The sequence below is a fragment of the Mycetomoellerius zeteki genome, unplaced genomic scaffold, assembly GCF_001594055.1.
Source record: "Mycetomoellerius zeteki isolate Tzet28-1 unplaced genomic scaffold, Tzet1.0 scaffold316, whole genome shotgun sequence".
In the NCBI taxonomy this organism is placed as follows: Eukaryota; Metazoa; Arthropoda; class Insecta; order Hymenoptera; family Formicidae; genus Mycetomoellerius; species Mycetomoellerius zeteki.
The window spans coordinates 962,027-989,279 of NW_017257301.1; the positions used below are offsets into that span (position 1 = coordinate 962,027).

The 27,253-nt window shown below is 36.3% G+C and overlaps 2 protein-coding genes across 3 annotated transcripts in view; both read left to right on the forward strand.

Moving 5' to 3' along the window:
* Positions 1-21,280, forward strand: part of LOC108724958 (Down syndrome cell adhesion molecule-like protein Dscam2) — a 168,003-nt gene extending 146,723 nt beyond the window's left edge. The window contains exons 12-26 of one of the 2 annotated variants that reach the window (XM_018451682.1): positions 1,532-1,837; positions 4,378-4,677; positions 6,399-6,530; positions 6,961-7,100; positions 7,846-8,009; positions 8,799-9,013; positions 10,565-11,158; positions 11,865-12,134; positions 12,582-13,036; positions 14,594-14,867; positions 15,114-15,272; positions 15,497-15,651; positions 17,395-17,614; positions 18,198-18,288; positions 19,036-21,280. In XM_018451682.1, coding sequence (XP_018307184.1) covers positions 1,532-1,837; positions 4,378-4,677; positions 6,399-6,530; positions 6,961-7,100; positions 7,846-8,009; positions 8,799-9,013; positions 10,565-11,158; positions 11,865-12,134; positions 12,582-13,036; positions 14,594-14,867; positions 15,114-15,272; positions 15,497-15,651; positions 17,395-17,614; positions 18,198-18,288; positions 19,036-19,300 — 3,740 coding nt within the window. In that variant the 3' untranslated portion in view covers positions 19,301-21,280. The remainder of the gene's footprint in view (positions 1-1,531; positions 1,838-4,377; positions 4,678-6,398; positions 6,531-6,960; positions 7,101-7,845; positions 8,010-8,798; positions 9,014-10,564; positions 11,159-11,864; positions 12,135-12,581; positions 13,037-14,593; positions 14,868-15,113; positions 15,273-15,496; positions 15,652-17,394; positions 17,615-18,197; positions 18,289-19,035) is intronic. The other variant, XM_018451683.1, reaches the window with a different exon arrangement.
* A 1,711-nt stretch (positions 21,281-22,991) lies between these two features.
* Positions 22,992-25,848, forward strand: LOC108724945 (actin-like protein 6B). The gene is made up of 6 exons (XM_018451656.1): positions 22,992-23,016; positions 23,116-23,316; positions 24,105-24,542; positions 24,767-25,107; positions 25,457-25,552; positions 25,632-25,848. Exons 1-6 carry the CDS (start codon positions 22,992-22,994, stop codon positions 25,794-25,796), a joined length of 1,266 nt encoding a protein of 421 aa, XP_018307158.1. The 3' UTR covers positions 25,797-25,848.
* The last annotated feature ends 1,405 nt before the right edge of the window (positions 25,849-27,253 follow it).

Sequence of the window (27,253 nt, forward strand, 5' to 3'; positions counted from 1 at the left end):
TCCACCCTGCCTAGCACCGAGACGAATCGGTCTCGTTTGATCCGAATGTTCGCCGGAATAATCGATTCCCGATACGAAATCGTTATTAAATTGAAAGAGGGACGAAGGATCGCATTTATCGGATTTGAATTAATAGGCAATCAGATGCCGCAACTAAAGTATTTAAATTAAGAAGAAGAAAGCTTAAGCGTTCCCCAGCTCTGAAATGTAATTTTAAAAATACAGTACCTCTGGGGAGATCTCTGTTATTTTTCTCACTAAAATAAATTGTAGCGATAAGTCCGTGTCTTCATTATTGCGCGTGCTACTACTCTTTGTTGATTCTATTATCTAACACGTAGATTATCACAGTTATTCGGTGAGAAATAACAAATTTGTCCATGTTGTTCCATTTTCATAATAATAAGTGTATCCTTCATCCGCTCAATCCTTCAATTATTAATTACGATTGAATGATAACATGCTTGCAAGCGCATAAATGAATGGCGCATTATGCAAATGAATGCGCGAATAATTCGGCGCGCAAACGTTCGGCTCAGGCGGGACGCGCATTTTGCGCACCTTGTGCATATTTGTACGCAACAATTGATCGTGCACATTCGTATGTGGTATTGAATTCGCACAGCACCGATTTATCGTATCACGTATATCGCTCTGTTCTCTGTGATCATCACGGTGTTTATCGCCGATATATTATTTTACCATTTGTCGCCGATGGAAAAATCTCTCCATCGCGCGCGCACGTTGCAGCGTTGGCACCGTTTCCGCACTTTTCCTACCAGTTCCTTCACCCTCTGCGTCTCTCTTCCATCTGTTTCTTTGTCGTGAAACAGACAAAGAAACAGAGACGAGAAGAAAGACGAACTAAAAGAGCTAGCAATCCGCCAATACATTTGACGGACAATCCGTAATTTTTACCAGCGAAAGTTTTGCGCCGTTTGTCCGCAATCCCGAGAGGACACTCCAGTCCTCTCCCTCGTGCACCTTCAAATCCTATTTCTCTTTACTTTCACGGCAGCTGAAGTAGGAAGTTGCAGTAGGCCAATCCTCTCCTCGAGAACTTTTCGCTCTTGCCTCAGCGCAATAAGCTTAGATAGAGAAACGTACGACGAGATCCGGAAGAGCATCACCGCATGAATTCAGTTTTCTTGGTAAAACGCGATATTTCATCAAAATTGAAAGTTTAATAGCGCGATAAATTTTTCCTCGGATTAATTTGATATATTTCCTCCAATTAATTAGTCAAAAACTATGCGTAAATTTTTCATTAATTTATTTCTCCGTGATAAAAATTTATTTATGTTAGATCAGATTATTTAGTCTTTCAATAATTAATTAAGATACAAAATTGACATTTTTTTGCAATTCGAGGAATTAAATATAATTAAGTAAAACGATACGATTTTCGTCATCCGTTCGCGGATTTTGAAGATTAATTGGGACGATCAGGGCTTCCGGACCGCGTCGTTGTAGTAGCTGTCGCATTTCGGGATACGTGACAATCGATTAATGATTGCGCATTGTGGGTCAGTGCCGCCACGGTGGGTGGTGGAGCCGCAGGACGCCCGTGCGTCGGAGGGGATGCCCCGATTGAGTTTGCATTGTCACGCTGACGGATTTCCGCCGCCGTTGGTCACATGGCGACGCGGCAGCGGCAAGAAACCTGGCAATTATCACGACATTGCCAGTCACGAGCACATGCAGGACCTGAGGATACACTCCAACGGTTCACTGGTGTTTGGCCGGGTCCAGGAAGATCATGAGGGCTTCTACCTGTGCGAGGCTGTAAATGGCATTGGAGCTGGGCTCAGTAAAGTCGTTTATCTCACCGTCAACGGTATGTATTAATTTTAATTATGTCCTCAAGTTAAATTATTTGAAAATTGCTGATAATATAAAATTTAAAAACGGACTTTCAATCTTTAAAATAAAAATAAACAATCAATTCAAGACTAACGAGAGATTCAAAGCAGATCGAAGTGCCTAACGATTAAATTATAAAACTTTAATTACTTTCCATTGAACAAAATCTTCTTTTTGAACGTTTCGGCTCTCTTTGGAGTCCTCTTCAGCAAAATTACATATCCTAACTCATTTTCGTTGAACCATCTGTCAAGAGTGAGTCACTATCAGATTCTCAACTGCAGAGGAAGTTTTGTAATTTAATCGTTGGGCACCTCCATCTGTTTTGATTCTCATTAGCTTTGAATTGATTGTTTATTTTTACATTGCTAATAATGTTATAAAACTTCTTCTTCTTCTTCTTACGTTAGGCCTCTGGCCTGTGTTACACCTTCCTCATATGCTTGTGGTGCGCACGCTAATTATTCAATTGCCACAAGCATATACCAGTTTTAATGCCGGTTCCGAACGATAGATTTTTCGAGAGGTGTTTCTGTGGGCAAGGATACTCTCGGGAGGTTGCCGACCTTTTCCGAGAGAAGACACGAGTGTAAATATTTTGGTTCCTATTGAGATCGAACCTGAGACCTCTGGCATGATAGGCCAATACGCTGTCTGCCATGCCACGCTCGCACTTGTTATAAAACTTATTTTTAAATAATATAAGCATAAATGTTTATCAGATTTTTTACCTCTCAACATCTACAGAGTTCAGTAACTATATTCTTTTAAAAGCATTTTTTTAAATTATATACGCTATTAATATATTTAAGAAAACCTTATTTATAAATTTTTAATAATATTAAGAATTACAATCCCTACTAAGAAATGTTTTACAAAAACATAAGTTAACCAAATGAAATTTTATTATATTTGTGTCATAATAGTGGGAACAAAGTTATTTGATCTCTTTGTTAATATCTCTTTGTTAATATCTATTCTTTATAATCTAATGTAATTATCAAAAGGAAATTTAATAACTAAGAATGTAATTTTTTTACAATAGAAGCGTCATTAAATCTCCCATTACTATCTGTAGTTACAGAAAATACTTTAACGCTAAAGCTTTACGAAGTAAAATATCTTTCTTTCTCATAATTCCTTTTATAGGATTAGTCTTCTATTAATTGGTGATTAACCCTAATTGGATCTCTCTGAAACTTTAAGTATTATCAACAATATGACTATTGACCTGTGTAGTCAATTTAATCCTTATCCTATTAAGCATTGAGGAAATATTTTTTGATGAATAATCGAATTGCTCAATCCCCTTTTTATAAAAGATTAAAAAGATGATGTCTTGATTTTTAGAACATTAACGAAATTTACTTGATAACTTTTTTGTTTACTTAATTTACTTGATTTATCTTGTTAAATTTGTTTTTATTCTTAATTTTTTTATTTTTTTAATTCTTTTTAGTTTTATAACTCTTAAATTTTATCTTATTTTAAAATAAATATGTACACGGAGAGAATTTTTTCATAGAATTTACCCTGAAAATATGACAGTCGTGGAACAACATTGTATTTCGAAGAATTTTAATGTAAACCTCTCTCATTCATTAATAAAACTACAATGAAGTATAAAATAAGTTTGATCAATTTTACTGAAGTGCATGGTAAAAATCTTTAAAATATTGTATTGTACCACAATTACCATATTTTCAGGGTAAGTTTTAAAAGAAAATTCTCTCCGTGTACGACATCAATAAGTGCAGTCATACATTAATATAATATTTAAATTGTGTTATTTATAATAATAATAATAATAATTTATAACGCGTATATTATTAATTAAATTATAATTTATAATAAAATAAATTATCCAGTAATATAAAAACCAATTTAAGTGTTTAGATCTTACTTAATTTTCTTTAATTATTTTTGCCTATTTGCTCAGATCTACCTCTTTTTCTCTGTTAGCTATGCAACTTATTTTAGAAGACCTATATCTTGTGTTCTAGATAGAATTTTATTTATAATTTTATACCATGCACGAAAAGAACAATTTCATTAAGCATCTAAAAATTTATGTAGATACAGACAATTATTTTATGGAATCATTAAAAAAATTATATAAAACGCCCAACCTGGTTGCTAGAATATTTTTTTGCAGTATTGCTCATCATGCTTATTATATCTACGTAATTATTTTGATGGTCTAACAAAATTATTTTCAGGTCTGTATCTAACTAAATTTTTTAATACTTTAGCAAAATCGTTTTTTCTGTATACGAAAAACATTTTAGAATAGAAACACACACACATGCATATATAAAAATTTTCGAGATACAAAATTATAAATAGGATTTTTTTTAAACTTGGTGGATTGTTCAAAGTATAACTCAAGAATTTGATTTTATTAAATAAAATTTATTTAAATTTGACTGTGTTCTAGAATAATCTAAAATAATGCATTTTAAGTATGTACCTGACTATTTAATTATAAATAAAATTCTATTCTGTTTGATACAGTTCCCGCACATTTTGTGGAGAAGCATCGTAATCAGACAGCGAGGCTGGGCTCAAATGCTTCTCTACGTTGTGAGGCGAAAGGCGACCATCCTTTGAAGATAGTCTGGAAGAAAGCAGGCTCCCAATTGGATCCTAAGCTTCCCGATTATCGTTATACCCTGAAGGAGGACAATACTACCGACGGTGCCGTCAGCATTCTCGGCTTCGTCAGTACTAGCCGCGAGGACAGTGGAAGATATTTTTGTATCGCGTCCAATGCTTACGGCCGCGACGAGATGACGATTCATCTTTATATTCAAGGTACTTTATATTCAATAAATTATTATCTAGATTGCGATGGAAGCTCTTTGAAAAATCATTGACACCGAATACAAAGACATAGTATTAATTGATAATAGGTACTAATTGAAAGACATAGTATTAATATACAGAAGGACATTTAATAATTCTGACAACACAGCAGCGAGAAAAAAAGTGATAAACATAATAATGATATTTCCGTGTTAACGTTGACGTTTCATAATCGTTTGTTTTCTGTCGGAGATAGGAGATAGTCAATGAAGTCCATGAAATTATTGCGAAGCGAGTTATCACGATGATGCCTTCGGGGCGTCAGTCGGTCGGTTGTTTGTGCGTAACGCTATTTCGCTGAATGTAATTATCGTAATGTATACAGGCACTCGACAACGCGCGTCCATTTAATTTAATGTACGTCCGTGCAAGTACGCGCACGGAGAGACAGATGAGCCGGTGGCTCGCACTCTCTATGTGTTCTCCAAAATGAGATACGCTTCGAGCGGACGTATTGTGCCGGATAACCCGTGAAATATGCATAATGCAGGTACGCGACAATCGTACCATAACTGAAAATTATTCCATAGGACGCGATACGCGTCGGACGATGTCCTGGAATTAGCCGAAAATTTCCAACTAATTGCCCAACTGTAATTTCACGCGGTGAAACATTTTAATAGAGGTCATACCAAAAATCAGACTGACGCTATTTAAAATAGTGGATTAAATGTTGAAATTATATCTGTGTCAGTCAAGCTTTTATTAGATAATACCGTCGCTATTATCATAAAAGCGTTATAATGTCTCTTTAGATGTCATGCAAAATAAAATAATATATGTTAGAATGATTCTGATGGCGGGTAATGCATATAGTATAATATATAAATAAAAATTTTTATCCGTAATGAATATGATAGTGAAGGAATTAATTTAAAATTGATATTTCTGAAACACGTAAATAAAAATATGAAAAACGTATACTAATTATAAATCAGATTTAGTAAACGATAGAAAATTGTTTAAGCGTTGAAAAGTTCAATATTGACTTTAATATTAATTTTATAATGCTATTGATATGTAAATTTTGAATAAAATCATTAAGCATTAAGTTATTCAATGGTCATTAGGAGGTTTAATCTGCCATATTAAAAGCAGAAAGAAGTTTCTAGAAATTCTGTCTGTTATACATTAGTTTGAATCCCCTGATGGTCAATATTATATCAGCATTATGTCTAATAAGGATGCGTTCCATTTGATGCTCATAACGCTCGCGAGCATTATTTATCCTTGTTTAACATTTGATAAACAACAAGGATGAAATAGTTCCACGAGCGTTCTAAACGTTAAATGGAACGTAACCTAAGTGATTCAATTTTTAAGCAACTTATATTACTATTTCGTGTTAGTATATATTTTATTTAAGAGTGTTATGAAGAGATGTACAAACAATTGAACTACATATTTCGTATTATTATATTTCAAGATTGATAGTATGGTTATTCTTTCTTTTCTTTTAAATCATTAATTAGGTTGTTTATATTTATAAAAGTCTAAATTATAAATATTTTGTTATTAAAAGAGTGAAATGTAGGAAAAAACTTGTGCTATATTAATTAAGAAAGCCTATTTCCGTGTAAAAAATTTACGTATCGATAGCAATACTGTATCACTCAATAGTGATAGCATTCTAGAGTTAAAAGAAATTTCATAAAATTATTGATATATAGAACCTCCAGACTTTCCACGGAATCTTCACGTGATCGAGAAAGGCAGTCGTCACATTAATCTAGGCTGGACGACTAGTCAAGACGGGAACAGTCCAATTACCCAATACATAATCGAGTACAAAACCGAATCAGGTAAGCATCGTAGTAATTAAGGTAATTGAAAAATCTAATGTCTACAAATTTAATATTATATTTAGAACATTAATATAAAAAGAGTTTTTAAAATTAATTAAATTTATTATAAAAATTGAAAGTATGTTAATAAAAATCTGATATCCAAGTATTTTGCATCTGGTTTCAGATTCTTAATCGAAAATTGCAAACAGGAATATTAATTTTTAGAATTTATTTGCATAAATATATATAATTAAATTGTAGAATTATATATTCTAAAACTGATCTATATTTTGGATAAATACACATATATAATCCAAAATATTAAAAGAGCCAATAACAGCTCGCATGGACAGGTATAAATATAACAGCAGCTTCAGCGGATCGACGTTTCCGATCGTTGACTCGAGGGATTAAATTACCGCAAAATGATCGTTCAATTTTACAGAAGTATGGCACGACCACACGTTCCACACGACGGTACCAGGGACACGTGCTCGCGGCCACGTGAGCGGTTTACGTCCTGCGGTCACTTACCAGTTCCGGATGTACGCGGACAACGAACTGGGTCGGAGTCAAGCGAGCGACGTAGGTATCGGGGCCAGGCCGAACATTTACAAGTCAAATCGCACCCTGGTTGGACGATCGTATCCTCACCGACTAACCGGCCGTCATCCCCTTCTCTCTCGAGAATTAAAACAATCGGGACACCGATGTGTGATGGGAACCGAGCTCGATCGATATTTTCCAGCGCACATAAAAAAAAGAACTATCTCACCTCGAAACGTATCCCTCTCTTCGTCGTCTCTTGACGGATGTGCGGCTGCATCGTTGGCCTGGATTTAAATTGCGCTTCGTGCTGCTCTTTCGAGCATATCGACCCCTCTCGCACTTTTTTTTTCTTCCGGGAAAGAATTCGTTTGCGCGTTTAAGGATGCAGTCTGTGTAACATCCGCCGCAACGCTTTGAAGCGAAATATCGGAATGCATCCAGCCAAATTCGTTCTGTTCCCGCGGATTCTCTCCAACTGCGATCTGCGTTTCATGTTTCCTTAAACACCGACGTGACGGCTGACATCCGGATTTTATATTGCACTATATGTACTTTTCAAACGATTTCTGTATTAAATTCTTTTGTGAATCTGTGTCAGTTTCACAAAAGAATTTAATCCGTCTTTATTTTACGATCGTCTTTTTTGTAATTCAAATTCGTTACGAACAAAAATTGTAAAATACTTGAAAAGTTTAGTGGCAATTAATGGAAAAAAAGAATACGCAGCGAAAGTGAATGGACTCGCCAGAGATTTCAAAAGAGAGTTTTACGGGCTTTTCAGATTTTAGAAACGACAACTGAGGGAGAGAAACCGGGTGGACCACCGCGAAACCTCAAAGTAGACCCCATCAGCTCGACCGAGTTCAACGTCACCTGGGATCCGCCCGATCATGATTTATGGAACGGCGAGATACTCGGTTATCATGTCGGCTACAAGGAACACAGGTAACGACCGAAAACACTACCGTTATTTTAACGACGTGCCTCGACAGATAGGGGTTTGTTTCCTCCCTCGCGCGCGCATACACATATATAGGCACGCACACAGAATTCCAACTTCCTGTATTTCAGCCCACAGAGCTGATACCGTAGAATTCACGCGCCATTAATAAACGACGAGCTATCTCGGGGTCAGTTATTTATCCGCCTGGGGCAACGCTGACAAATCCTCGAAAAACTATAGGCTTTTTTTACGGCCGCGTTTTGTTACATCGTTCCAGTGCGCTTTTGTTGTGATGCTTTTACCACGAACCAGTTAAATTTGATATAAATTTTTTCCATCTTTCTATGCTAATTACATTGACTAGGTCAATATAAATTCGATAATGTAGCTTATGCATCATGTTTCTACTTTTGATCACTTTTGAACTTGTCTCTATTAGATTTTTAATCGATGTACTTAATTTAATATACAATCTGCATAACTCTTCTCACTTATTTATTATTTTATAAACTGTATATTCTGGAATATTTATTCAAAAGAAGTTTCTGATTTCTTCATCTCATACATTGTACATTTTTTTAATTATTTTCAATTTACCTTGATACTTTCTGCCACGTGTGTCATCTACATAAATTCATATTATTTTTACATTTTTCATACAGTAATCTAATATCAAGTTCGCCGCCGAAACTTTACACAAAGTTTAGGGTTAAAAGGAGACACTTGACACCCTTTCTGCAAACTAATTAATCATACAAGCCAGGTGTAACGAACGCTTTCGTGAAATTTAGGTTGGGGGCGGAGCAATACACGTATAAAACTGTGGAAAGACGGATCTCGACAGCGAGCGTCGCTCTGGGTTTGGCAAGAACATCCATGCCCGGACGTCAGCATCACTTGACGAACTTGAAGAGGTTCACGCGTTACAGCGTGGTCGTTCAAGCGTTCAACGCTCTCGGACCTGGTCCCATGACTCAGGAAGTTGTGGCGTCAACACTCGAGGACGGTAAGCGACCGTGAAAAAAGCCCTGTTGATCGATTCATTTTCGGCAAGCGTCAAGGATACCGCAAAGCATGTTTCTACTGCAGCGAAAATATAAATTGGAGCATAAGTCAAATGTAAGCGTAAATGTAAACGCCTCTTTTACATTTCGTTGTCTCAATTTTCTCCTAGAAACTTTATTTATGCTTCTATTACTGTCTCCTTACATTCGATTTATGCTCCGATTTATATTTTTGCCAGGAAAACATCTCGCTGGAATGAAAAATAACTTCTAAATCATTTTACAAACTTCTTAAAATAATAAAAATAACGCTAAAAATATGCAATAAATGTCAGTCTTAAATCTGTTTGGTCTAGATTAATTTTATTGAATTTCGATGAAGTGACACATTTATCGTAGGTTTCCCGACGAATCGAACAACGATGAAAGTATGCACATTAAACGCCAACGGAATTTATATATCTATTACGATCGATCGGTGTGTTCGCGAACTCGGGAGAACGAAACTCTCGTCTAGACGGCTATTTTCGCGTCAGAACTCGACCCGAGAAGCTTCAAAAATTCATGAAGAGAATAATATTCGCTCCTTCTCGCGAGCCTATCACGAATTTCTCTATGAATACCGACCGCATGCGGCCGACTTGTGCCGTGGCTTCACGACTTCCCGGATAAATAATAAATTCAGATGCTGCACCCGTGCTCGCAAATAACTTCTTTAATCTTATCCCCGCCGGGGAATGGCGGACCCGACGAAACTTTCAAGTGCAAGCACTCCGATATTTTCGATCGTGGGAAGGCAAACATTCCCGCGACTTACAACGGCAACATCGGCAACGGTATCTCTTTAAAAACTTTCCTCCTAAACCCGTTCTTGAAATATTCCCCGCGTATAGTCACATTGCGTTCGAATATACGACGAATATCGACATTTTAAATGTAGTACGAGTTTTACGAGCTGCACCGTTCGTATTTCCCAAATTATTACTATCGTAAAAATACATCCAATTCACAGCAATGTCATAATTTTCATTAAAATTAATATACGGATAAATATCTATATGTGAATATATATATTAGATTACTATTCTTTTAAATGCTTTAAATAATTGAAGTAGTGCTGCGCTACTTTCAGTTTTAGTATATTTAAATTTAAACAATATTATTTTAGACCGTTTATGTTAAGAACACAATCAATATTAAAATGCCTATGACGGTCGAAGCTGGATTTTTAATGCGTAAATAATTCAATCTTGAATTATTAATATAATGAAACTAAATATACTATATATGTACTTGCATATGTACCATATTTATAGTCTTTAGCTATATTTAAATTTGTTTATTCTTACATACTAAAATATAATAATAATAATCTATTAATCTGATAAAAAAATAGGAAGTCTTATTTTCAAACAATGTATAAATGTTAAATGACAATATTACATAATATGCATATAACATATCAAATTTTGATAGAAGATATTTGCAATATGAAAGTTGATGGATTACTTTGCAAAGATAAAACCTTTGGATGGAACTTTGAATTTTTCTAGTCCCCAGTAGCCCTCCTCAGGATGTACGATGTACCGCGCTCTCGTCAACGTCTTTACAAGTCTCCTGGGAATCTCCACCCGATTCCAGCCTAAACGGGATCCTGAAAGGTTACAAGGTCATGTGGGAAAACATGGATGCGCTGACGGAGTCTGTCAAACCAGAGATGAAAATCACCACTGCACTAACTGTAGGACTCCACGGCCTGGAGAAGTACACCAATTATTCGATCCAAGTCCTGGCGTATACCAGAACTGGCGATGGCGTCGCCTCGTCACCCCTTTATTGCGTAACCGAAGAGGATCTGCCGCAAGTGCCGGCCGGTGTCAAAGCAGTTGTCAACTCGGCCACGTCCATTATCGTCTCTTGGCAACCGCCCCTGAAGACTAACGGCAACATCACCTCCTACAACGTACATATCCGCGGATTGGGATCGGAGGGTAAGTGGCACAGAAGAGCCCTGCCGCCGTATCAGACCAGCTATCAGGCCGAGGATCTGCACAAGAGGAGCCAGTACGAATTCACGATCGCGGCGGTCACCTCGGTTGGCGAGGGTCCGCAAACCCCGTCCATCACGGTCTCTCCTTCCAGCGAAGGTAAAAAGATTATCTTTATTTCAAATTAGCTTCGAGATTACATGGTTTCTTACATGGTCTACTTGAGCTCTGCGAATTTTTTTAAATTTTTTGCTGTGTACAAAATTGAAAACTTATGGTCAGATTCAAAAGAGGAAACATATTTTTAAACATTAAAAAATATAGCGTATTAAAACGGAATCTACATTCTGAATATTTTGTTTGCCTTATCTTATTTATACGAAGATTTATACGTCAATATATTTCACACTCTATGTACTTTCGATATCCAGAAGATTGTACGAGAACGCGAAAGAGTAGTTTATAACATTGATACATCGAAAATATGCAACTTTATTGCAGTCGTGAAACTTGGAGCTGCTATTCGGCGCACAAATTGAACTAGTTGCGAAAGTTACGTTTTCAAGCGTCGTTCGAAAACGATTCGCCCATCGTATAAACATTCGTTTTTCGAGCTAAATAAATTGTCTACAGTCAACTGGCAATGACATACCGAGTGCCGTACTTATGTTTGTTAATGAGTCGCGCGCTTTTTATTTTCTTCTCAGCTTCTCAGCAGAAAGTCTTCGCAAACTCTTTATAATGAACTTTAAATCTTTCCCGTCATGAAACACTTTCTCTGAGTTTGCTTCGCGTGGTTGATAAAAGCTAACTTAGACGACTATCGTGCACTTAATAAGGATTCGCTCGACTTACTCTATTACAGTACGCGCCGCCATATATTCGTTTGGTACCACGCTTATCGTACCGTGGAAGCAAGATGTAACGCTGCCTTGTCAAAGCGTGGGCAAGCCCGACCCTTCGGTTATTTGGAAGCAATGGGGTCAGATAGTCAAGCCATTCGCCAGGGTGTCCCTCCATACCGATGGATCCTTGCAGATCACTGAGCTTCACAGAGAGGATAGCGGAAATTACACTTGCTTCGTGGAGAATCGCCATGGTTCCGATCAAATAACTCATCGTTTAACCGTACAAGGTAAACACAATTTTCATTTTAGTGTAATAATCACACATGATTTATTATTAGCAATATAATATTATTTATTTTAATTTAATTTTATAAATTATTGAAAAATTAATTACAAAGGTTCATTGTACTATAATTAATTAATGAAATAAAATTAAGTTACCTCTGTAAAGAAAATAATACACATGTATTAATAATTAATTAAATTTATTAAATTTTGAATGATTTAATTTAAATGCTCTAAATATGTTTATTTATTATTACATGCTTTGATTTATGCACTCCGTTTTCTATCATTTTAAATACAAAACTAACACTGATTAACTAATACATATTAATGTTAATATTTACATTTAATTTTTTATTCGACCATAAATAAATTTTCTTTAAAAACTTATAACTTACAAAGTCAATATCATAGGGAGCGATCTATAAATCAAAATTTGTCCTTTTCAGTTCCACCTGCGGCGCCGTTATTACACGCGACCAGCACTAGCAGCAATTCGATCAACGTGCAGTGGAAGAACGGTGACGATGGCGGTTCGCCGATTCGCGGTTACATCTTACATTACAAACGCGAGTCCGGCGAGTGGGAGGAGTTTAAAGTGTCTCACAAAGTGAGCAGCTTCGTTCTGTCACGACTCTGGTGCGGCAACGACTATCAGATGTACCTGACGGCGTATAATCGCATCGGCATGGGCAGACCCAGTGAAATCGTCAAGGCGACTACGAAGGGCTCCAAGCCGGATGACTCGCCTGGAACTGGCGACAAGTTTGTTACGGTTAACGTTTCATGGATCACCCTGCATCTCAGTACGTGGAACGACGGAGGGTGTCCCATAACTTTCTTCGAACTGGAGTACAGAAAAAGCGGCGAGAGCATCTGGACGCTGGTCTCGAATAATATAGAGGTATTTGAATGTGAAGAGATTTTATTTTGCTAGATATTATACACTACCCTCGAAAAGTTTCCAGACATGGAACTTAAAATTGCATAATATTCAAGTCATCGTAACTCAGTAAAAAATCATCGCAGATAAAAAATAAAAAAGCATTTTAAAGCTTGAGACTTATACTTTAGCATGCTTCTGACTGCTTTTAAAAAAAATTTTGTCTTTACAGTTTTGTATCTCAACAAATATCACGTTGTTGTATTTTTTAAAATTACGTACATTTAACAATGCGCAGTTTGATAAAAAATTTTTTTTAGAAAGTTCAATATTTTTGAAAAACAGTACAAAGATTAACCTTCAAAATGCTTCTTTAAAAATTTTCTTATGATTTTTCTTGATTGAATTACGCGTCATTGAAGCTAAACTTGCATAGCTTACAACCAACATTAAAATTCGGTAAAATATCATCGTAAAAAATTAAAGAAGTATTTTGAAGCTCGAAGTTTGTACTTTAACAAGCTTCTGATCGTTTTTAAATTTAATTTTATAGAATTGAGAAGATAAAAAATTTTTGTGATAATTTTTTACCAAATTTCATCGTTATTTAGCAATGCAGGTTTAGCTTCAATGTTGCGTAATTTAGTTAAGTAAAATCATGAAAAATTGTTAAAAAAGCATTTTGGAGGTAAATCTTTGTACTGTTTTTGAAAAATATTGAACTTTTTGAAAAAAAACTTTTTATTAAACTGCGCACTGTTAAATGTATGTAATTTTAAGAAATACAACAACGCGATATTTGTTAAGATATAGAAACAGTAAAGATAAAATTTTTTTGAAAAGTGGTCAAAAGCGTACTAAAGTATAAGTTTCAAGCTTTATGCTTTTTTATCTTTTTGTCTGCCATGATTTTTTACCGAGTTACGGTGACTTGAATATTATGCAATTTTAGTTCCATGTCCGAAAACTTTTTGAGGGTAGTGTATATGTATACACAATAAAAAAGATAAAGTTACTTATCTTTCCTTATAAAAGCGTTATAGAAATTATAAAACTAAAAAACGGATTTTTTTTATCAATTTATCACCAATTTCAGTTAATTTTTTTTTTCGCAAAAACGTCGAGAGGAGTCAATATTTGTCGCTTCCAATCTTTATATAACATTGTATTTTTTTATAATATATTACATTTTAAATCTAGGAAAGATTCTAGTAATAAAATTTTACCTAAAATTAACTGAACTGAGAAATATAATGTATCATTGTTTAATTCCAATTACTTTGAACTTAAATACTATCAACGCTTTGACGTTCTTGCTATGGAAAAACGGTCTTCAAGAAATCTAAAAAAAAAAAAAAAGCACAAAATATGGGACGTCATGTATAAATATTTTATTGTGAAACATTTTAGTCACATAAATTCTTTCATAATGCAGACATTTCGGTATTGTCCTTACAAACATAACATTATCACTAATTAGTATAAATATTGATAACAACTTCTCTTAAAAACGATTTAATATTTTACACTCGTATTAAGGGATTATGATGACCTATATGCAACATATATATTATGCAGGTGCAAAAGACGTATACTCTAAGCGAATTGCAGCCGGGGACCACTTATGACATCCGCATAAGAGCCCACAACAATGCCGGTTCGTCGGTGGCTGAGTACAAGATAACAACGTTGCAGCCGCACATTAGCACGACCATGTCCGCCATCGAGATCGATCATTACATTCCCCAACACACCTCCGTATATTCGGATCTAAAGCTCATCGTACCTTTGGTGTTAAGTTCGTTTGCAGTCATTGCTGCAGCCGGTGCTGTCTTCTACTGTTTCCGCAAACGTTAGTCTGTCGCATACAGTTTTCTAAATTGTAAATAGCAAAAGAATTTGTTTAAGAAGTGTAATAAGTAAACCACACAAGAATAAACACAGAATGTAAATGAAAATAAAAGTCATTAAAATACGTTTGTGATAGAATCGACGAATGATGCAGTTTTTGTAAAAAAATTGTCAATTTTGAAAACAATTAATCTCACTTGTTTAATTTTGAAAGTGTGGTCATTATATCTTAAGATGCTAATTGCAGGTCCGTTTATGGGCGACATCGGGAGTCTGCATGACGCGCAAACCGCCGCCGCCCTAGACAATAAGCAGAATATGGAGCAGCGTGAGCAGTATTACGCCACCGTGCGTAAACCGCTACGCTCACCGATTCATGAGATGGCCACGCTTGAGAAAATACCAGGTGAGATAAGCAAACCAACTCGTGTCAATGAAATTAAACTCGTTCTTTCCGTAAAAAAAATCAACAGTGATATAAAACAAATACGGAGATAGGGTTCTTTTTCTCTCTCTCCCTTTCTTCCCTCTGTCTCCCTTTATCTATCTGAGAGATCGAGATTGCACGAGGGGCAAGCGATTGCGGCCTGGACGTCACTATTAACAAAACGCCATTAAACATGCTTGTAGAATATTCGGAAGATATCTACCCGTACGCCACGTTCCAGTTGGAGGAAAGTGTTCCTGCAGGGGGCGACAGTCGCTGCAATTCTGCCGCGCCTCTTCAGACCTTTGTCTATCACGACCCTCGTCTCTCCACTGCCGATACCCTTCAGCTACGAGAGGTATCGTCTACCGATTTATATTATTAGAAATGCCGTCTTCTCGCTGCACGTTTCTATCCCGTACACAATTTCCGGCCGTGTAATATTTTTGTTTCTTATCTCTAATTCTCTAATTTCACGATTCGTTTTCTTGACTTCTCTTTTGAAATTGAAGCGAATATTTCACGCAATTTTGCCCGAAATAACAGTCCACATCTAATACCTTTTTTTTCTAACATAAATAAAATAAACTTGATTTAAAGAAATTTTAGTTAAATTTTTTAATTCTTTAGCGTCTAAACTTCTTGCAATTTAAAGTATTATATATATTCTCGACATAAAATATAAAATTGACGTAAAATATAAATTACAAAAAGTCGCAATTCTATATATAATTAAGTGATGCTGATTTTGGGTTCTACAACGACACAAAAAGAATACATTTATATTCAATCAGACAATGTAGTGCTAAACGTGCGGGAAGAAACGCGTAAGCATGGCAATCTGTCACCGCTTTTATCATTCACTTTCATACATTCCCAGCTTCGTTACACCTACGATACCTGCGACAACTGCATGCGTACCTCGATCAATGCACCGAGAATATCTTACCCTTGCGACATAAATCGGAATACTTAGCGATCTTCTATGCGAATACTTAGGTCACTCGCATGCTCGAGATGAGTTTTCTAAGTTTCTTATTTCGCGCGCGATTAATACATGTGATATTACAAATTTTAATTTGCGCGTGAACTTTCTTAATCTTTTCCAATTCGGAAACGCGGACTTCTCTCTTCCTTTTTTTTCCAACTGCGAAATCGTGACGCCAATTAAGTGAGTACCATTGCAAGTTACATTGTTGCGACTGCTGGTCCCATCGTTTCGCTTCGTTTCGCTATTGTCCTGAGACGACTCGTGAAGTATTGATTACAACAAACTAGACCTATCGAACGCCGTTCGCCATTTACACATATATGCATCTGTCGCCGAATCTCGTCGTAGTTTTACTAGCTGTAGCATAAAAAAGACTCTCTCATGATTCATCGCTTCCGTGACTCCTAGTTCGATGAAGTAGAATAGCGTTTCTGTAGAGATGGTAAAAGTTCATTATTCTTTCCCTTCACAATTAAGTAGAGAATATAAATGTACATTGCTCGACTATCACTTCAAAATTCGTAATAAAGCGATTAGCTTTATCTATTTTTTTTTACTATTAATAACAAATTAAATCTGTCTTTAACTAATCTCAATTTAATAATGAATAACGTCTTGATAAAAATGAGTAATGCCTATAAAAAATTGATTATAATAAGAATTAGAACATGTACGGTCTAAAATAAGATTCTCATTGATTATAATAAATAATAAGTGATATTTACTTTCATAAAATACGCATAAATGTGATAGACATTTAAATATATAGTAATTTATATTTTTGCAAGAGAGCATTTTTTTTAATTCACAACTGCTCAAAGATTGTCCGCTTGACTTATGATCAGCAAATCGTACGCGAACATCTTCCACTCTCGGGATTCCCGCGATACGTCGACTCGCTTGAATACGTGTAGCAATCCCGACGAGATAAATTATTAATCTAGTCAGGCGGAAACCCGTGTACTTACAATCGTCGACAATTCTGCTCTAATCTTGAGATCGCTTCTCGTGCGATCCGATAGTCACAGATCCGCTGACGTGATCGGAGATGCGGCGGATGCGCGACACGCGGTGTACCATCTCATAGAAATCAATTCCGTCTGATTGCAGTCGGATTGCAACCGGTACACTAAGGTGCGCGGAGGCCGTTCGTCCTCTGCGCCGTTGCACAAAGCGCACAAGGTCAGTCAGGGCAAGTCCGAGTCGGAGGAGTACGACACCCTGGGCTCGGACAGCGACACGGAAGTCGGGACCAGCAGCCGAACCGAGTCTTCCAATCACCTCGTCGATTCGCACCACTCGGCATCTGCGGCCGACTCGCGTGTCCACAGTATGCAATATTTTCACCTCTTTCTGTTTCTCTTTCTACCTTTCTTTCTCTTTCTCTGTGTTTCTGTCTCTTTTATTCTCAGGAGTGTAGCAGTAGGTATAGAAAGCAACTTCTCGGATTAGAAGTAAAGGCTTCGGTTTTTAATTCTTTTTTTTAAATTTTTATCAATGCGTTCTCGCTGGAGAGACTCAGTCCTACGGTATAATTTTTGCTTTCGGAAAATCCTACATTCTAAACATCTATATATAAGCACTATATTCCGATTTCCATTTCCGCGTGGCTCGCGCCTTCTGCTGCTTCTAGTTGCGAGCACTTTCGTATTGTTGATATTGTAAACATGGAAGTTCGACGGTAACGCGTGCACGTTTGTTTTCCCGACCTAATTTTGTCCGACGCACGTATGTGTATGCGATATACACTTACCTTGGTTGCAGTCTTGTCGCACGAACCGACTATTATTGCATCGAGCAACGTAGATCCACGATGAAGTTCTCACCGTGAGATTGCGAAAGCACTTGTGATTAATTATTTATTTTAGACGAATTAGATGTAAAAGACAAAGGGAAAACGTGTTTGCTTACAGACTTCCTGTACCATGGACCAGAATCTAGCACGTCTACAGAACCCTCACCGATTTTTGAGAGAAAATCGTTTCCTGGAAGGGGAAGACCCAAGTAAGCCTATCATTAGTCGATTATTAATTTTTTTAATCTTTTCCACGATGTATGCTCTTGAATTTCTAAACTGCAGATTATTTGCTCAGATATCAAAGTTTATAGTCAAATAAAATACTTATATTTAAATATGTCGTCAAATTAGACATTACATTTAAGTGTAAGATACACGATCTAAATTGATCATTGATCACGAAATTATTTATAAGCCGATAGTTAAATATATATAGCCTGAACGCATTTTTACGGTTTTATTATTGCTAACCGAGGTTAGCAAAAACCAGGGTTGGCAAGTAACGCGTTCTTTGTAACGTCGTTACCGTTACAAGTTACTTTGTTCAGTAACGATTGGGTAACGACGTTACATTTTCTTCTGAGTAACGTTTATGGTAACGCAGTTAACATTTTTGGGGTAATGGTAATGATTTTACTAGGTTATACTTTTATCGTTACTCTACTTCTATTTACATAAAAGTTTTAATCGTAACTAGAGCGCATATACATTTATCAGTTTTTAAAAACGGAGGAAAATGCGTTTCATCGAGGCAGATTGGTTATTATCAAAGATCTCCATAATTACAATATATTCTTACAATATATATTCTTATCAACTTTTGGTTACAGACTTCTTATTGACCAAGCTTAGGTTTTAAGTTTATATCATTAATTTTACTGTTAATAATCTAAATTCCAAATGAAACATGTTCCACTATTTGACAAGATAAAAGAAAGTTCGTTTGCATTCAGGATGTTACAGCTGGCGCGTCATACCAGCGAGGAGGCCCGTGCCAACTTCGGGCCAATCTCCGGGCTTGGCCATCCCAAGCACCAGTCGGGCAATCCCTGTGCCAATCGGGACCAGGAGCGTGACGGATCAGGAAACCTGTTCGTCCCCAAGCTGGACCCACCCTCGGGCTTCTCCGACGCGTTTGAGCTAAGCGAGGCCGAGTGCGACTTCGATCGCGGTCATAACAGCCAACGAAACGTCCGTGACTTCGTAATCGCGGTGTAAATACGTGTAAAAGCCTCCGATGCGTACGCGGGAATCCCGTCGTAAGATAAAAGAGAAGAGGAGACATTAAAAGTAAATAGAAAAGAAAAGAAGAAGAGTATAAAGGAAATATCGCGCGAGATTTATGCAAGCCGCGGTCCGTCGTTTCGTTAATGCGAATTGGCGTCTCGTATCCGATCGCCAGCTATTCAAGTGATAATTCCACGTGCCCTTCGTCCTGCTCCCGGCCTACGTCGACGAGAACGCGTCCGTCAGCTCGACGATCACATGCTCCGTAAACTGCCACCGGCGTTTCCGGCGAGATCGATCCGACATCAAGATTATTTCTCGGCTTAAGTATTTTAGGGCTACGATTAAGCGAACGATCGTGGACGCGCTGCGATTGATCGTAACAAAGTTAAGTTTAACAGAGAGACAGAGAATCTATAAGCTGCCGTTTATTGGTTCCGTTTGGTGGAACCATAAAGTTTTATGTATGCGTCGTTCGGATACTTGACAGAGTACTTGAGCGGAGTACCAGGTCGACATTGTTGTCTGTTCTATAATATCGTGGCGAAAAAAGAAGCGAACGAAGTCCCCGTGAGTCCGCGGAGCGTCTCGACGACGACGATCCGTATAAACTGCCACATTTTATTCCGCGCTCCGTGTAATAATCCTAGTTAGTTAAAAATGGCGGCGTTATACGCGCGATCCACCTCGAATTTCCTCCCTCCACGACGATCTTTGTATTCGAATATCTGCCTCCGATTTACCGAAGCACACAAATATGTACCTACACAGTTCCCATACAGTCTTCTAATTATTATAATAGCAAAAATACGACGCGAACGCGCAACGACTGTAATTAAACTGTAAAAGTCTAACGGTAACTGCCATCTTACTCTACTACGAAGCGACCAACGACTGCAAAGAGATCTACGATCGGCCGAGATATCCTTGAATCGTTTTCCGACAATTGCACGTGTCTCTGATGCGAGACACTGTACATGCATATCGAAGCGAGCAATACGCGACCTCCAAACATTTTTCCTTGTCTTCCAATCATTCTCGTCGATTCGATTAAATATCCATACATCACACCATCTTCCGCTTCTCCGCGAAGAGTGTTACCGTATATGTCTGTAAAGAGAAAATAACGCAATCATTCGTCGTTGTCGTCAGTGTCGTTTTAACTTATCCGCGAGAAACTGAAAGAAGCATTGTAGTGTAGGTTTACACTTGACATCTGTCATAAGAGTGATCGCAAGTCTCTGTAGTTTGTACGAAAGCTGCGCAAGTTTACGTCAATGAAAGGAGATTGTCAAACTCGAGTATCGTGAAAGAAACGTCGAATGCGATGAATGTTGAGCGTGAACCTAGTCTTAGTAGACGAGTTACCACGTAGCGTAAACGTAACGACCGAACATAATGTCTGTAAGTTGTCTATTACTACTGTACCCATTGTACACCTCGCTCACAAACTGCCGCGTACATCACGCGCCATCCGAGACCCAGCCCCTCTCCCGACAGATAAAAGAAGAAATGAAAAGGAAGAGATCGAAGAAAACATAAATGCGATGCCAGTCTGCGTCGATTAACGATCGACGGACCTTAAAGATGATGATGATGATGATAATCTAAGAAATTATTGAGATACACAAGAAGAGTACTATTTCGCGAGTGTTATTGTAACCTTCGCGATACTACGTGTTGCCATCGAATCATTTTCGCCAACATGTCACCCGTTGGCTTGTTGGGTTACCGTTCACACTCGGTCGGGTGACGATGATTTTTCGGCCAGCCGGTTTAAGTGCCCCCATGCCTTTCCCTGTTATTTCGGCCCTCGAGTCATTCGCGCGAGGTGGAGAAAAGCGAAAGGAGTCGCCCTGTTGATGATATATCGTCTATCTTTACGACACACGAAATGATTTACCACGAAATTCGTACTATTGTGTTTTAGACGACTTTAGATTGTTTATATTCTATTTACTTTGTAAAATATACAACACTAATTCCATATTGGAAATGTGCTCGTCTCGTGCCTGTGTATTTCTTTACCTGTCCATCGGTTTTCCGTCCATTAAAGTCTAATCATAAATTTGTTTTGTTGATTTACGCAAAGTTGATTTACGCAAAGAATACAATACAGCTTTTATAAAATACTATTAAAAGGACTTCTTTTTTAGCTTTACAGAGTATTAATTTTATCATCATTCTTTCTCTATGGTGTTATTGATGCTTTTGCAATGCATATTTTGTACAACCATTTTTACGAAGATTGGATATTTTAACACAGCAAAATAAAATTAATTTTATTTATTCAAAAAAACTTGATATCAATTTAGTTTCTTAAAGATGATGGATATTTTAACATGTGTGTGTGCTCGTCTCAAGTCTGCGTGCCGATGTGTGTATACCAGTTTTCTTTTTTGCAAATTCTTAAAAAATCATTCGATGTGTTATTCGTATAAGGAATTAAACTTAAGACCAGCGTTCTATAGTAACAATAAATTGAGTAGGTTCATTAAGGTCCAGAAGGATGTTCTCCCCAAAAATCAAAATAAAAATGTAATATACAAAATAACTTGTAAAGACTGTGATGCTTCGTATGTAGGACAAACTGGTAGAAAATTGATCTCTAGAATTATGGAACATCGGAATCGTATCAATTGGAATACGAATTCACAGTCTGTCATCACGAATCACAGGATGGAATGGAATCATGACTTTGATTGGGAGAATATTCAAATTCTGGATCGTGAGAGAATATTGAATAAACGACTAATTTCTGAAAAAGCGCACATTCTTATGCAAAAAAATGGATTGAATTTGCGTTCTGACAGGGAAGGTTTACATCATACATATACGACGATGTTATGTGAACTGACTAATTAATTTATAGCTAAAAGATTTTTTATTTTTCACATCTTTGACACACATAATTCATGACTAATATATAGCGAATAGTATAAGTTAGCTTTTCTCTCTTGATTGTTTTTGTTTTGTGTCTTTGTTGTCCGTTATAAATTATAAAATGTTCGACAAACACGTTACATTATTCGGAGATGTGAGACTGAAATTAACTAAATGTATATAATGAAGATCAGATTTAATTGTTGTTAATATAAACTTACAAAGCTCATGAAACATGTTGAATGTTCCGTTTGAGGTGAGTTACTTAGTTTTTTTTTCTTTTGATAAATCAATTTAATTTTGATATTTCAATCAGGATCCACTACAGTCGGGAACCTGTAAATGACTCATGTTGACGGAATACTCAACATATTAATTACACATATGTATTGCTGAGGAGGACTCCAAAGTGAGTCGAAACGTTCAATAAAGGGGATTCTACACATTAATGATTAATTAAGATTGAAATTAATTGTTGGCCCCTTCATCAGCCCGTGACTCGTATGGCCTTTACGGATTGTGTTATTATTATTTTTATTTTAAGAATTCGAGTCTACAGAAATTGTTTTGATTAAATTAAATATTATAATATATTCTGCAAACTTGTGTTCATCGCTGCAACCAACGATCGATTAATCTTGAGAGGATATACAGCCGCGCAATCCTCTCAAGTCGGCAGTGTGTGTGCGTGCGTGTGTGTGTGTCTGCATGTGTGGGTGTATACATATTAAAGGTACACACTGCAAGGGTGAAATAGTCCACCCGGGCATGCGCCAAGCTTCCTCTCCCTTCAGATACTATGAGCGGTGGTGTCTACGGCGGTGGTAAGTACGTGGCCGCGCTCCATAATTATTCTAACTAGAAAAAGTATACATTTATACGCTACACTAATTCCACGTGGTTGTCCGCGATTATTACGTCAGACGAGGTAGGTGCTATCATCTTTGACGTCGGACATCAGAACCTCCGCGTGGGATATGGCGGCGAGGACACGCCGAAGGCCGAGATCCCGACGACCCTCGGGGTGTGGGAGGAACCCGCCGACCCCAGCGGGATTGATTGCAACAATGTCACCAGGAAGCACTACAACGTCGACGTCACGGCTATCCAAGTGCGAAAAAAGGGTACACCATCAAGCTTTAATTTTTCCATCTTTAGACTTGATGCAAAAAATCAGTTGATTAAATTATTAAATATAAAAATACGAAATATAATTGAATATAATAGAAGTGACATTTCAAAAGCAAGAACGTGTTTTAGATTATCTTATTTTGTGTTTCGTGTAACGATAATCTGTGCATGTAATAATATTTCTGCCGTGACTAATAATTAAAGAAACCGATATTTCAATCGTTAACATTCCAATAAATATTATTTAAATAAAAAAACTAAATAAGATAGCATAATAAATTATTAATAATTATTAATAAGCATAATACGATTTATTTAAACCTTTTTTTCGTTATTAATAATAGCTTTATCGAATTAATCAAATGTAGAAAACAGAATTCTTTCTAAGACATATATAAAAATCCTACAAATAAATAAATATTTTTTCGGCGATTAGTGGAAACATAATAATCAATTGTAGAAATTCTCGGATTCTCTGTGTTTCAATGAAATTTCATATAAAACAATTTTATTTATATGACACAATATTTTTTTACGTAAAATTACCGTTTAATTACACCAGAGAAAATGATCTGTATAAAATATTTTTTACTTAAAATTTTAATACATATACAATTACTGTGAACATTTATTATCAAAGTATATAATTTATTTATAATTAATCTAGTTTAATACAAAATTAATCAGTGTAAGTGCAACGCCATTATTAACAAATATTTATATTTTACTCACTTTAATTGTTAGAACTTTCGCGATACTGAAATGTCCAGTTTTGATTTAGATATGGAGATAGTGAGCCTGATGAAGGACGGTATGATCGACGATTGGGACATGTTTGAACGACTGACCGAATATACGTACAAGCAACGACTGCATGCCTTATCCGAGCATCATCCGATCCTGATGACCGAGTGCCCGTGGAACACCAGACTGAAGCGCGAGAAGTTGTTAGAGCTCATGTTCGAAAAATTCAACGTGCCGGCCATGTACATCTGCAAGAACGCCGTATTGGCTGCTTACGCGAACGGTAGGTCTACGGCGATGGTCGTGGACAGCGGTGCCACGCACACTAGTGCGGTGCCGGTTCACGATGGTTACGTTATCACTCAAGGAATTGTCAAGAGTCCTTTGGGTGGCGACTTCATCACTATGCAATGTAGACAGTTTTTCGAGGAGAAAGACATCGAACTGGTACCGGCTTGTCTTGTCGCCAGTAAAGGTAATTAATGTTTCACTAAGGATGCGCAGTTTCCCTAAAATATGTGGAAGAAATTTAAATACAATGAAATATATCTACATAGATTATTATAGCTATTTCCTACAGGATAAAATATTGGCAGATTTTTAATCGAAGTTAAAAAATATAATTTAGATTCCAATAAACTATAAAGAATTCTAGTATAATTTTAAAGATTTCTGCTTACTAATTTATATTTCTTTTAGATGTAGTACGAGAAAGAGATCCTCCTCGCTGGACGAAACGACCCGGACCGCAACCATCGTCGTCCTGGCTGAGCTACATGGTGCGAGAGTTGCTACAGGACTTTCAGATGAACTGTTTGCAAGTATCGGATAGTCCCTATGATGAAGATATAGCAAATACTCTACCCATGAAGCATTTTGAATTTCCGACTGGTTACAATGATGATTTCGGATCTATAAGGCTCATGATACCCGAAGCTCTCTTCGATCCTAGTAACGTTAAAGGTGTAGGTGCGAGTATTTTAGGAGTCGGTCCTCTGGTTACCACAAGTGTCGGAATGTGCGACATGGACATCAGACCAGTACGTACTTTCGCAATCAAATTTATATTATGTATAAAATTTACTTTGATTAGATTGAATTAAAGTGAAAACCTTCTTAAGGTATTTTAAATCAATTTTGCTCACAGAAAATAACTTTGCTGAACCATCAAAATTACATAGGAATAAAAATCTCAAGCATGATAAGCAATGTTGCAAAAAAATTAACATTCTAGCAACAAGTTAGAGCATCTTACATAACAAATTATCTTGATTCAAACAAAACTATTTTCAAATCTGTAACTAGCTAAATTTTTAGATACTTCAACAAAACCGTTCTTCCGCGTACGTACATTGTTATTTATAAAATAACAAGACACTTATGTTGCAGAGTCTGTATGGCAGCGTAGTGGTGACCGGCGGCAATTCTTGTCTTCAGGGATTCAGTGAGAGACTGAATCGGGACCTGTCCAGTAAAACCCCACCGGTAACTCGTTTTATAATGATATTAAGTACTTATTACGAAGTTTCAAATTTCTCGATTTATAATAATTTAATTTTTATAGAGTATGAGACTGAAAACAATCAGTGCAAACAGCTCAAGCGAGCGACGTTATGGTGCCTGGATCGGTGGCTCGATCCTCAGTTCTTTGGGCTCATTTCAACAAATGTGGCTGTCGCGTCAAGAGTACGAGGAATCCGGCAAACTCATTTTGGAAAGATGTGCATAATTAAGTGTTGGAGAAATTTAAAAAACGGGAAGCGAATGCTCCGTTTTCAGTAAATTAATTTTTACCGTCTTATTTTCAATTTTAAGTTAATAATCGCTTTCCAAGTAACGCAAAAGACTTTTGATAAACGTAAATGAAAATTTTAAAAGAAAATTATCCAGACATTTAAGATATTCTTGCGATATTTTCGATATTGTGTTATCTGGGTAATTATATATTCACTGAAAAAAATTTTGGTCATTTTTAGTCCAATGAATGATCATTATTCGATTTAATGTCCGACTTAATGTAGTTAATTCATTGAAACAATAACTGGATTCATTTATATAACTATATATTCATTCTTGCAATGAATTCTAGTAATAGTTTTATAACCTAAATCATTATGAGAATTCATTGGACCAATTTTCATTAATTTTTCATAATTCAATGGATATTTTATTGTATTTATGTACAGTTTTGGTTCAGTGTTGGTATAATGGAAAAAGAGGGTCTCATTAATTTTTAATTTCATCACAGATACTAATCAAATGTTTTACTCAAATATTAGAAGCAATTACGTAACAATTAACATGGGTTACGGTGTAACGTAAATCGTCTTCGTGAGCAACATTATCAAACTAATTTCTCAAGCGCCTAAAGCATTATTAATAAAAACATAGTTAGAATGTGCTAAGGTTTTTTCGCGATTTGTCAGAGATAATTTTTTATTAAAAAGATTTATGCAGGATGTTTCCTCGTAATGCACTATAATTAGCAAAAAGTGCGATTAATCAGAAACACCTTGTATAACGCATAAATTGCGAATGAGCAATGTTTAATCTACAACTTGCTTAGACGCCAGTGTTAGATAGACACATAACACATACGGCTTATAAGAATACAGTTCCTAATTGCTCCGTGCTAATCTTCCATATATCGTATCTTAGAAGAGAAAAATCCTATTAAAGCCATTTCTGCAAACGCGTAAATGGATGCAATATGGATTTATCGCGCAATAAGTTTTTATTATTTTATTAGATAGTTATCTTTATTAGATATTTATTTACTGTAAACATAAAATACTCGTTTTACATGTTGAGACGATAGAGACATATCCATTATCGCAACTGTCTTTATTTTAAATTATTCTCGAAAAAAGTAACATTATCGTAAAGTAGTAAAAGTAGTAATAGCATCGTACATTCATTATTTACATACTATTAACATAAAAATATCATACGAGAGTTTTGCATTATTAATCTTAGAACTGCATACACATTTTTTTGCATACATAGACTACATGCCGAGTCTCTCAAACACACAGTTGGATATTTTTATATGTATAGATACCTAATTCTGGGAAAAAAAAGCGTATATTTTTCGACAAATCTTTTTCCAGAAGATCAAAATTCTAATCTTGCTAAATTAAAAAATCAATATTTAAACAAAAAGAAATTCTCAAAAATGTTAACGAC

What these genes read in the sequence shown, in the direction of transcription:
- LOC108724945 (XM_018451656.1), top strand. Translation starts at nt 22,992, where the DNA reads ATGAGCGGTGGTGTCTACGGCGGTG. An exon ending in GCGACATGGACATCAGACCA is followed by an intron (nt 25,108 to 25,456) that starts GTACGTACTTTC and finishes CTTATGTTGCAG; the next exon opens with AGTCTGTATGGCAGCGTAGT. An exon ending in TGTCCAGTAAAACCCCACCG is followed by an intron (nt 25,553 to 25,631) that starts GTAACTCGTTTT and finishes TAATTTTTATAG; the next exon opens with AGTATGAGACTGAAAACAAT.